The 12,773-nt window shown below is 45.1% G+C and overlaps 1 protein-coding gene across 5 annotated transcripts in view; it reads right to left on the bottom strand.

Moving 5' to 3' along the window:
- Positions 1-2,153: 2,153 nt before the first annotated feature.
- The window catches only part of LOC118880025 (protein HIRA), a 74,948-nt gene continuing 64,328 nt past the window's right edge, over positions 2,154-12,773 (bottom strand). For all 5 annotated transcript variants that reach the window (XM_036823377.1, XM_036823378.1, XM_036823379.1 and 2 more), the window contains one exon: positions 2,154-3,015. In XM_036823377.1, the coding sequence (XP_036679272.1) occupies positions 2,899-3,015 (117 nt within the window). In that variant the 3' untranslated portion in view covers positions 2,154-2,898. The remainder of the gene's footprint in view (positions 3,016-12,773) is intronic.

Here is a 12,773-nt window from a genome sequence, read left to right on the forward strand (position 1 = left end):
AGTAGTTGTGGCTCACGGGCTCTAGAGCACAGGCTCAGTAGTTGTGGTGCACGGGCTTAGTTGCTCCGCGGCATGTGGGATCTTCCCGGACCAGGGATTGAACCCGTGTCCACCGCGTTGGCAGGCGGATTCTCAACCACTGTGCCACCAGGGAAGCCCTGGAGCATTTTTATTGCTTTGCCTTCAAGTTCACTAATCTTTTCTGCAATGTCTAATCTGTCATTAATCCTATTCCACACATTTTTCAACTACATGTTACAGGTTTTCATCTCTAGAAGTTTGATTGCAACTTCCTTGTTACGGTCTTCTATGTCTCCACTTAACTTTTTTGAACATAAGGAATAGTGTTATATTGAATGTTTTAATGTCTTTCTCTGCTAATTCTAATATCCGTGTAACTTCTGGGCCAGTTTTGACTGATCAGTAAGATTGCTTATTCTCATTTTGCATTGTGTTCCTGCTTCTTTGTATGCCTGGTGTGGATGCCAGACACTGTAAACTTTACCTTGTTGGATGTTGGGTACCTCTGCATTCTTATAAATTCTCTTGAACTTTGGTTTGCAATGTAATTAATTACTTGGAAACAATTTGATCCTTTTGGGTCTTGCTTTATTTTCTGTTAGATGGATCTGGATCAGTGCTCTAATTATTCTCCAAAACTGAGGCAAGACTTCCTGAGTACTCTTCTATCCCAAGCCTGTGAGTTATGAGTTTTTCTAGTCCTGTCGGTAGGAACAGGTACTATTCCCAGCCCTGGGTGACAACTAGACAATTTTCACCCTAATCCTTTCAGATGGTTCTTTGCCTGGCCTCAGCCGTTTCCTCATCACACAAGCACTGATCAGTATGCAGCTGAATATGCAAAGGCACTCCCTCTGCTGAGCTCCAGGGTTCTCTCTCCATGGAGCTCCCTCCTCTCTGGGATACTGTCCTGAAAACTCTAGCTGCCTTGGTCTTCCTGGGCTCTCAGCTTCATGTCTTCAACTCTTCTGTTGGGCTCTACCTCAGCTTCCCCTCACTTTGCTGCAGCCTGGCAACTCTCTCTCCAGGTAGGAAGCTGGGGCAGTCACAGGGCTCATCTTCTTTGTTTTCCATCTCCCAGGGATCACTGTCCTTTGTTTTCTGATATCGAGTGCCTTGAGACCATTGTTTCATGTATTTTGACTGGTTCCTTTGGTTGTTTCAGGCAGAAGGGTCAATTTGGTCCCTGTCAATCCATCTTGGCTGGAAGCAGAAGTTTCCAACCAGTCTTTCTGCTGCTTGTCTCCTCTCCTGTCCAAATAATAGTGTATAAACACACTGATTGTCAAAGTTTTCTTCACGGGAACATGTGCTCAGCGCTATGACTTTGCCTCTGTGATCCCAGTTGGTCCTCACAAACATGCACGTTTTCTTAACCTCACCTCCCTTTGACAGCTAAAAAGTGAGGCCCACGTTTTTCCTGGTTTGGATCCCAGGCAGGCCTGTCAGTTCCGAGGCTGCGTGCATCCTGGGGCTCCAGAGTTCTCAATGCCTGTGCAGCATCTCTGGCTCCTCATTCCTCAGAGAAAAGCTCACACTTGTAGCCTGGCTTCAGGGTGTCCATGCCCAGATGCAGTGTGTGTGCTGGCTCTGTCAGGCATGCACGTGTGCCTGGTTCTCATGCAGCCACGTGACCTCTGAGTGAGACAGGCAATGGGATGGCCACCTGGCAGGGAGGTGCTGAGGAGGTCCAGGACCCAGGGGAGAAGGTGCTTGGCCCTCACCAGGCGTGAGGATTCCGTGATTCTGGCTGTCTCTTCTCCTGTGGGTCAGCATCGGGACCACTTTCTAAGGAAATCCCAGCTTCCAGATAATTCTTCAGAAAACTCAAGTCTGTATTTATGGATTTCCTTACATGATTTCCTTGGTGCCCAGCACAATCAGGGACCCAGAGCACAGCACAGACAGAACCAAGGACCTCTCCACCTGGCTTGGGAGAAGACAGGTGCATGGTGGCCAGCTCCCTCGCCCAGCTCAGCCTGAGATGCTGCACGACCAGGGAAGTGACTCCACGTCGTGAAATGACTTTTTGCATGGAGGGGCTGGGGGATCAGATGACATCAAAGGCGAGGGATTCACAGTGCAGGGGAGGGAGGTGGAAGTTAGAAGGAAAAGGCAGGGGAAGTCAGGACCATTTGGTATCCAATGCATGTTCATTTATTTTACACTTACAAAAGAAATCACCCACCCTCTGCCCCATCCCCCCCAAAAGTCTCTTTTTACAAACATTTAAAAATTAAAACTAAATGAAGATAGACAAGTTAATTTCAGTACAATTATTTTTCAATGTAGCTGTCATAATTAGAGTTTAAATTTCCTACAAGTGACCAATGTCCAAGTGACTTATAGGGAAATCCTGATTATTGGCCAAAAGGAAAATTCCATATTACAAGTTAGCAAATTCTAGTACAAAAATAGTCCATGTGTTGGAATAGGCTTTCTTTTTACATAGGTCTCAGGTCAGTCTACTGACTGCATAATACGCTAACATCTCACGGTTCTCTCTTTCACAAATGGCTCATTCGTCATAGCTGGAGCAGCACGGTGCCTATAGTAGCAGGGCTAGTGCCCACCTGGGGACCGTGCTGGAGATGGCAGGCCTGGGCTGCCTCACTGGCCCCAGGGCAGTTGGGCAGAGCCCCAGCTCCGCACCGGGGTCCTGGAGGGAGGAACGAGTTGCAGGCAGAGCCACTCCCCCTGAGGGAGAAACAGGCCCAGGACACAGGGGAAGTGTGCCCAGGGGCTGGGCCAGTACTGGTGCAGGACAGCCCACCTCCTGCCAGTGTCTCCTCATCCTGTAGCCCAGCGAGATAAGAGGCCGACCTGCGTGTCCTCAGCGGCGAGAGTGTGGCGCTGCCCTTGCTGCGGCTGGGCAGGCTACTTGTCCCTCAAGATGTCGAGCTGTTCCTGACACTCGGTGAAGAGGCGCTGGAAGCGGAGGTTCTGCCCGATGACTGGCAGCAGCTCCTTCAGCAGGTCCCTCTTCCGCAGACCCTGCGGATACAGGAGTGACAGCTGAGTGCAACTGACAGTGAGGAGAGCTAGACTGTGGGGGTTTCCCTGGCCCAACAAAGACCCTTGTGCCCATCGGCCCCATGGGCACCCCCTGGAGAAACCACAGATGGATGAGAACAATTTCTCTGTATGCTGGGAGGCCTGGGACAGCTAAAAAGCTGAGCTTGGGCACGTGGGGTGGAGTGGCAGGGCCCAGGGAGGGACACAGTTCAAGGGTGGGTACCAGGTAGGTTCTGCTCTTCCGTGTCCCCTAAGTCTGCTGGCACAGTCACCGCTGGCCTCTGATTACACTGGTTAGTGGCCAGAGTAGCCTGACCTTCCAGAGCAGGATGGAAGTAAGGCTACCAGGGCAGAGGGCCAGGCAGACGGCTATCCTGGAGGGGCCACTCCCTTATGTGGATGTGCTCCAGGGACTTGAGGTCAAGGCCAGGGGCGAGGAGGTGCCTGGGTGGCAGTGACTGGCCTTGGTTTTATAGTCCTGGAGTCTCTGCCCTCAGCTCTTGCCTATGCCTCCTCCACCCTGGGTGGCACCATGTCTGCCTGGACCCTCCTGCAACATGCACTGCCACGCAGGGTCTCCACCGCATAGACCCTTGAGGAGCACGGCTGCTGCAAAGGGAAAACCACCAGCTGATAGCACTGACCACTGGAAGAGAAGGGCCAATATGTTAAAACAAGTGTGGTAACAAGATGATGAATTATAGAAAAGAACCAAGTGTAGATACCAAGTTTGAGCAACACAGTGGTTGAAGGAGATGGGATTAGCAGGAGACTGGACACTGCTGAAGACCAAGTCAGAGTGAGGTCAGATGGAGGAGCAGCCCACACTCAGCAGGGAGGCAGGCAGAGGAGAAACTGTAAGAGGAGAAACTGTACTGTTGCCTACAAAGGCAGGTGGAGCGCAGCAGATAGGCCCAACATCCACATAATGGATCCCACAGGAGACAGAGAAAGAAGAGAGAAGGAAATATTTAAAGAAATAATATGGGTATATTTCACATAATTAAACAACAACGAATGGCCTTAGGTTGAAAGGTTCCACTGAGTGCTGATCAAGTAATATACGGGAAAACTGATAACCAGACACATTAGAATGAAATATACAGAATTTTCAGATATAAAAGACAGAAAATTTCTGAAAATTTCTGAAGTACAAGAACATATTACCTACAAAGGAAGACCTACCAAGATTCACAATAAAGTGTTTTTTTTTTTTTTTTTTTGGCTGTGCTGCGTGGCCAAAAAAAAAAAAAAGATGGTAACTCATGACCAAGTAGGGTTTATCCTGGAAATCAAGGAGAATTTAATATTAGAAAACTTAGAACTAGAAAATAGGAAATAAAAAGATTATTTGAGATGACTTCATTGTTTAATCCACATAGAAAATGCAAAACAATTAATGGACAAATTAATAATAATAATAGAAAGATGGCTGGTGATTAATATACTAAAGTCAAATGCATGTGTACAGCAGCAATGAATAATCAGAAAACATAAAACAACTTATCACTTAGAATAGCCACAATTAAAAAATATCTAAGAATAATTCTAAAAAAAGATGCATATGGCCTATGTGTTGAAAATTAAAAAACTTTACTGGAAGGCATTAAAGAAAACCTAAATGAATGGAGAGTACTGATGGGAAGAGTAGCATAGTACAGATATCAGGACGGAGGCTGCAAAAGGCAGTGGTGAGCACTGTGGCATGTGAAAGCTGCAGGGGAACTGCAGACCCCTGGGAACCTGGGGTCAAGAGATATAGGTAGAATACAACAGAATGTCTAAGGTTGTGGAAAGAAGCAGGAGTGAAACTTTTAGGGAAATTAAAAAATTTAAAAGCAGTCTTGTATAGCGTAAGTGGAAATACAGCACATGTTGTAAATGGATTAAACTCCTTAATCAAAAAATGGATAAAAGAACAGGATCCAACTATATGCTGCTTACAAGGAACTCACTTAGATCTAAAGGAGGATATACACAGGTTGAAAGTGAAAGAATCAAAAAGATATCCCATGTAAATAATAAGCAAAATAGAAAAGAGATGGCTATACTAATAATAGATAAAATAGACTTTATGTCAAAAATTGTTATAAGACACAGGACACTGTATAATGATAAAAGGGTCAGCTGACCAAGAAGATGTAACAGTTATAAACATATACCCACCAAACATCAGAGTTCCTAAATACATGGTGCAAACATTATCTGAATTGAAAGGAGAAATCAGACAGTCCTACAATTTGCAGAAGACTTTGATATCCTATTTTCAATAATGGATAGAACAAGCAGACAGAAGATCAATAAGAAATAGAGGACCTGAAAAGCAGTATAGACCAACTGGACCTAAAGGACACATATGCAGAACACTCCACCCAACAAGAGCAGAATATACATTTTTCTCAAGTGCATGTGGAACATTCACCAGGACAGACCACATATTAGGCTACAAAACAAGTCTCAATAAGCTTAAAAAGACTGAATCATAAAAGTGTCTTTTCCAATCACAATGGAATGAAACTAGAAATCAACAGCAGAAGAAAAACTGGAACACACACAAATATGTGGAAATTAACACACTGTTACAATCAATGATTCAAAGAAGAAATTACAAGGGAAAGTTAAAAATATCTAGGGACAATGAAAATGAAAACACAACATACTGAAATGCAGCAAAAGCACTGGCTAGAGAGAAATTTATAGCTATAAGAATCTACAAAGAAAGATTCACAAATCAAATTAATAACACAACATTCCATTTAACAAAACTAGAAAAATAAAAGCAAACTAAACCCAAAACAAGAAGAAGAAAATCATACATATCAGAAAATCAGTAAAATGGAGAACAGAAAAACTATAGAGAAAATAATAAAACCAAAAATGAATTCCTTGAAAAGATCATCAAAATTGACAAGCATTTAGCTACAGGGACTAAGAAAAACAGAAGACTCAAATAATGAAAATCAGAAGTGAAATAGGGACATTGCAACTGATGCCACAAAAATAAAAGGAGTATAAATAAGAGAATACTATGAACAACTGTACACCAACAAATCGGATGACCGAGATAAAATGGACAACTTCCTAGAAATACACAGCTTACCAAGACTGAATCATGAAGAAATAGCAAATGTGAACAGACCTATAAGTAACAAGGAGATTGAATCAGTAATCAAAAACCTCTCAACAAAGAAAAGCCCAGGACTGACCAGATGGCTTCACTGGTGAATTTTACCAAAAATTTAAAGAATAATGAACAACAATCCTCCACATACTCTCTCAAAAAACTGAAGAGAAGAGAACATGTTTAGATTCATTGTATGAGACCAGCATTATCCTGATATGAAAGCCAGACAAAGACACTACAAGGAAAGAAAACAGTCTAATGTCCCTTGCGAATACTGATGAGTCCTGAACAAAATACTAGTGCAGTGGTCCCCAACCTTTTTGGCACCAGGGACCGGTTTTGTGGAAGACAATTTTTCCACGGACTGGGGGTCGGAGGTGGGAGATGGTTCAGGCAGTAATGCGAGCAATGGTTCAGGAAATAATGTGAGTGATGGGGGGATGGTTCAGGTGGTAATGCAAGTGATGCGGGAGATGGTTCAGGAAGTAATGTGGGTGATGGGGGGGATGGTTCAGGTGGTAATGCAAGCAATGGTTCAGGAAGTAATGCGAGTGGTGGGGGGGGGCATGGTTCAGGCGGTAATGCAAGTGATGCGGGAGATGGTTCAGGTGGTAATGCAAGTGATGGGGGGATGCTTCAGGTGGTAATGTGAGTGATGGGGGCGATGGTTCAGGCAGTAATGCAAGTGATGCAGGAGGTGGTTCAGGCAGTAATGGGAGTGATGGGAGGGATGGTTCAGGCGGCAATGCAAGCAATGGTTCAGGAAGGTAATGGGAGTGATGGGGGGATTGTTCAGGCAGTAATGTAAGTGATGGGGGAGATGGTTCAGGCGGTAATGCGAATGATGGGGGGGATGGTTCAGGTGGTAATGCAAGCAACGGTTCAGGTGGTAATGGGAGTGATGGGGGGATGGTTCAGGCAGTAATGCGAGCAATGGTTCAGGAAGTAATGTGAGCAATGGGGAGTGATGGGGAGCAGCAGATGAAGCTTCACCCGCTTGCCTGCCACTCATCTCCTGCTGTGCAACCTGGTTCCTAACAGGCTGCGGACTGGTACCGGTACTGGTACTAGTGAACAGAATTTAACAGCAAATGGAAAGGATTATATACTATGACTAAGTGTGATTTACTCCTGGAATGCAAGGGTGGTTTAAGAAACTAAAATCAATCAATGTAATACACCACATTAATAGAATGAAGAAAACAAAATCCCAGAAGATCATCTCAATTGATGCAGAAAAAGCATTTGACAAAATTCAACACCCCTTCACTACTAAAACAATCAACAAACTGGTAATAGAAGGAAACTATCTCAATAAAATTAAGGCCATATATGAAAAGCCCACAGCTAGCATCATACTCAGTGTTAAAAGACTGAAAGCTTTTGCTCTAAGGTCAGGAACAAGGCAAGAATGTCCCACTTTCACTTCTATTCAACATAATACTAAAAAGTCCTAGCCAGAACAATGAGGCAAGAAAAAGAAATAAAAGACACCCAAATCTGAATGGAAGAAGTAAACTTATTCGTTTGCAGACAACATAATTTTATATGTAGAAAACCCTAAAGATTCTGGAAAAAAACCCGTTAGAACTAATAAATGAATACAGCAAGTGTGCAGAACATGAAATCAACACACAAAAATCAGCTGCGTTTTTATATACTGACAACCAACAATCTGGAAAAGAAATTAAGAAAACAATTCCAGTTGCAATAAGCTCCAAAAGAACAAAATACTTAGGAATAAACTTAACCAAGGAGGTGAAAGACTAGTATACTGAAAACTACAAAATGTTGCTGAAAGAAATTAAAGAAGATATAAATAAATGGAAAGACATCCCATGTTCATGGATTAGAAGACTTATTAATATGGTTAAGATGTCAATAATACCAAAAGCAATCTATAGATTTAATGCACTCCCTATCAATATCCTACCAGCATGTTTCACAGAAATAGAAAAATCCATCCTACAATTCTTATGGAATCCCAAGGGACCCCAAATAGCCATATGAATCTTGAAAAAGATGATGTAAGGTGGCAGTCTCATACTTCCTGATTTCAAAACTTATTTCAAAACTACTGTACCTTTTAATTTTTGAGATATGTGACTACATTATCATTCAAAATAAATTTAAAATTATAAAAACCTGAAAAACGCAATTTAAAAAAATGAAAGGGAATGAAATAAACTGCTATAAGCAAAGCAAAACATTCTGTCTGCCTGTGGCACCAGGGGCAAACTATCAGACAGAGGATGTGCCCTCTGGCCGGAAGGCTGGTGTGGCTGGTATCAATACCAACAGCCACCAGTACCACCTCCCAGCCTGGGTTCTCAGAAATGGATGGTGCTGCCCACTGTTTCAGGCACCAGCCTGGACACAGCTCATCACCACTTCTCAGGTCAGTGTCACAGGTCCTACAATGAAGATCTTGGCGGACGGAAGCTTCCCAAGAGCAGGGTCCGGCTGGGGATTCAGAGGCCGGCAGCCACGCACGCACCCGAAGGACGGCTGCTTAGTGCCCAACCCTCTGCTTACTGTCTCCCTCCTGTACACAATGAGCCGTGATCTTTGAGGGAAAGAAATCTGGATTTTGGGGGTCCCCTGAGATGCGCTGGCAGCTCATATCACAAATTTTCCCAAAATATAAAGAATTCCTACAAACCAATAAGAAAAACAAATGACACCAACATATTTCAACAGGAAATACAAGTGGCTCTTAAATCTAGAGTCAGCATTACTCGTTGGCAGCACTCTCCATCCCCAGCTCCATTTCCCAGCCATCCTGAGGACCAGTTTCATTTGAATGGCCAATTCTCACCATGAGAGTGTTCACAAAGAAACTCAACAAGAAGGCAGAGGGCTCATACTCAATTCACCCCCTCTGCTCCCCATATCAAGATGAAGAGACAGTAAGGAGCTCAATATCAAAAAAAACAAACAACCCAATTAAAAAATGGGTGGAAGGGCTTCCCTTGTGGCACAGTGGTTAAGGATCCGCCTGCCAATGCAGGGGACACGGGTTCGAGCCCTAGTCTGGGAAGATCCCACATGCTGCTGAGCAACTAAGCCCGTGCACCACAACTACTGAGCCTACATGCTACAACTACTGAAGCCCGCGTGCCTAGAGCCTGTGCTCTGCAATGAGAGAAGCCACTACACTGAGAAGCCTGCACACCGCAACGAAGAGTAGCCCCCGCTCACCGCAACTACAGAAAGCCCGTGCATAGCAATGAAGACCCAATGTAGCCAAAAAAAAAAAAAAAAAAAAAAAAAAAAAAATGGGCGGAAGACCTAAATAGACATTTCACCGAAGAAGACATACAGATGGCCAAGAGGCACATGAAAAGATGCTCAACATCACTTAATTATTAGTGAAATGCAAATCAAAACTACAATGAGGCATCACCTCATGCCAGTCAGAATGGCCATTATCAAAAAATCTAGAAACAATAAATGCTGGAAAGGGTATGGTGAAAAGGGAACCCTCCTGCACCATTGGTGGGAATGTAAATTGATACAGCCACCATGGAGAACAGTATGGAGGTTCCTTAAAAAACTAAACATAGAACTACCATATGACCCAGCAATCCCACTACTGGGCATATACCCTGAGAAAACCATAATTCAAAAAGAGACATGTACCACAATGTTCATTGCAGCACTATTTACAATAGCCAGGACATGGAAGCAACCTAAATGCCCACTGACAGATGAATGGATAAAGAAGATGTGGCACATATATACGATGGAATATTACTCAGCCATACAAAGAAATGAAATTGAGTTATTTGTAGTAAGGTGGATGGACCTAGAGTCTGTCATACAGAGTGAAGTAAGTCAGAAAGAGAAAAACAAATACCGTATGCTAACGCATATATATGGAATCTAAAAAAAGAAAAAAATGGTACTGATGAACGTAGTGACAAGCCAGGAATAAAGATGCAGACATAGAGAATGGACTTGAGGACACGGGGCGGGGAGGGGAAGCTGGGGTGAAGTGAGACTAGCATCGACATATATACACTACCAAATGTAAAACAGATAGCTAGTGGGAAGCAGCGGCATAGTACAGGGAGATCAGTTTGGTGCTTTGTGACCACCTAGAGGGATGGGATCGGGAGGGTGGGAGGGAGGCTCAAGAGGGAGGGGATATGGGGATATATGTATACATATAGCTGATTCACTTTGTTGTACAACACAAACTAACACAGTATTGTGAAGCAATTATACTCCAATAAAGATGTATTAAAAAAAAAAAAAGCATAAATTCAGAAGAGCGCTGAGGCCAGAAGGGGATGTGGCAGACAGCAGGAGTTAGCTCTGTCCAGACCTGCTCCAAGACTTCCCCGCCATAGTCTTCACAGCTTGCCTTCCTGGCCTCCCTCCCAATGGGGGTGCCCAAGTGGTCTGCTGGCTGCTGTGAGGCATGGGCTGGCTTTCCTTTTAAGAGGGTGGATGCTACTGGTACTGGCTTCCTTCTGTCTTCCTTCCTTCAGTTGGACATGAAAGCCATCTTATGACATGAGGGAGAGGCCAAGAGAATCACAGAGATACAGACCTCCACTTAACTCCAAAGGACTTGTTTTGGAGGACAGAATAAAACTACTTCAGCCACCACTAGACAGGGTATCATTTACCTGCAGTGGAAAGCATTTGTCATAGATACTGGGGACCCCGAGCAGACCAGTGGTTTTAGGCAGTTGGCAGAGGTAAAAAGCAGGTAGCATAGCACTGATGGTGCTCCTGGGAAGGGAGCCACAGGCTCTCCTGGACAAAGCTTGGGGTCAGCAAGAACAGCAGGAAGGAGGGGGAGAGGAGGGTGCATGGCTGGTAACCGGTGGCCTGCCTGTGTTCCCCACCCCACCTTGGCCTAGAGTGCCCACCTTCAGGCTGAGACAGAGAACCTCTATGTAGAGCTCTGGCTAATGTCTTGGGCTCAGGCCCCCAGAGTGGCAGCTGGGCACAGAGTGAGGCCCCACAACCCGGCCAAGGGTAGGGCTTTGTCAGACACGTGCTCCCCCACCCCACAAGCAGATGGCCTGTCAGGCTGCCCCAGAGGTGAGGTGTGCTGGGAAACAGCTCGACTACTGCAGGTAATTCAGAACACCCTTCCTGTTGAGGACAGGGGACAAAGCTGGATAAGCAGAAGCAGAACTCCAAGAGCTAATGTGCTGGGGTGAAGGACTGAGCCAGGGTGGGGGAAGGCAGGAATCCAGAGGGACACCTTGGCCTTGGGAACATGTACTGATGAGGAAGAGGCTGAGTGGGCTTCTGTCAAGAGTTGAGAGCCTGGGGGACCAAAGCAGGGGCCTAAGGCCCATGAAAAGTGTGGGTCCCTGGTAAACCACCCCTTCTTTGTGCTGGTATCCCCAAGGGATGACCCGACCCTAGAATAAGGGTAAACTGGAAGGAAACCAGCCCCTGCACCAGCCAGTGCCCAGCTCTGAAAAGTCCCCAGGCAGCCCAGAAAACCTCCATCCCGACCGGGTTGAGACCCTGCAGAGCGGATGCCTTAAGAGCTGGCACCGAAGCAAATAAAATGCTCTGTGCAAAAGCAACATCACCTGAGGCTCAAGCCATTTCTACAAGTAATTTTTCAAATACCATGTCCAGCAGACAGTTGAAAATAACCAGGCACTTGAGGAGATAAGATAACGTGAACGAGAACCAGTAGAAACATTTATAGGCAATAGAGACAGACCCACAAGGGCTCCTGATACTAGAACTATCAGACATGCAACTTTAAAATAAAATAACTAAGCTTACTGTGCTCAAGAAGATCAAAAGACTAAAATGAAAATTTCAAGGAGAATTAGAACTATAAAAAATGATGGAGCAGATTTTAAGAAGGGAGGACATGCTACCTCTCTGATGATGAGGGAAATGAAAGGGAAGCTATAACCAAAGACAGCCTCTAAGTAAAGTCCACAGAATGAATGAAAGACATAGACCGAGAGCTTTGTGAGACTTGAAAGCACCAAGGCAGGATCCCGAAAGAACTTACAAAGCAGTGGAAAACGGACTGGTGGCAGTTTTAGCAACAGCAGCAAATGCTAAAAGTCTGTGGCACAATACCTTCAAAACTCTAAAGAGAACTGATTTTGAACTTAGGATTCTAGTAACCAACTAAATTAACATCTACAGCAACAAAATAAAAAATGGAGGCCAAGTACACACCAAGACCTCCAGAGTCCTCCCAGGACTGACCCTCCAATCTTTCACCTATTTCACCCTCCCATCACCTCTGCTCAGCTGCTCCTTTTACACTCGAGCCCTCATACCTCAGGGCCTTTGTCCTCACTGTTCCCTCTGCCTGGATGTTCTTCCCCCAGATATCTGCGGGGCTTCCTCCCTTACCTCCTTTGATCTCTGTCCATCAGTCAGGGCTTCCTCGATCACTGAATGTAAAACAGCGCCCCATCAGCACTCCGCACCCCTGCCCTCTTCATTGGTGTTCACAGGACCCATCCCCGCCAACACGTTACATGTACTTGCTCATTTGTCTCCAATCTGCCTCTGTCCCCATGAAGGCGGGGCCCCTGAGCCTTGCTTGCTGCAGCCGGCTGCCGAGCTACGCCTGGCCAGAGTGGGGCTCCACCGGCAGCTGCCCAAT

Source organism: Balaenoptera musculus, chromosome 14 (genome assembly GCF_009873245.2).
Source record: "Balaenoptera musculus isolate JJ_BM4_2016_0621 chromosome 14, mBalMus1.pri.v3, whole genome shotgun sequence".
Classification (NCBI taxonomy): Eukaryota; Metazoa; Chordata; class Mammalia; order Artiodactyla; family Balaenopteridae; genus Balaenoptera; species Balaenoptera musculus.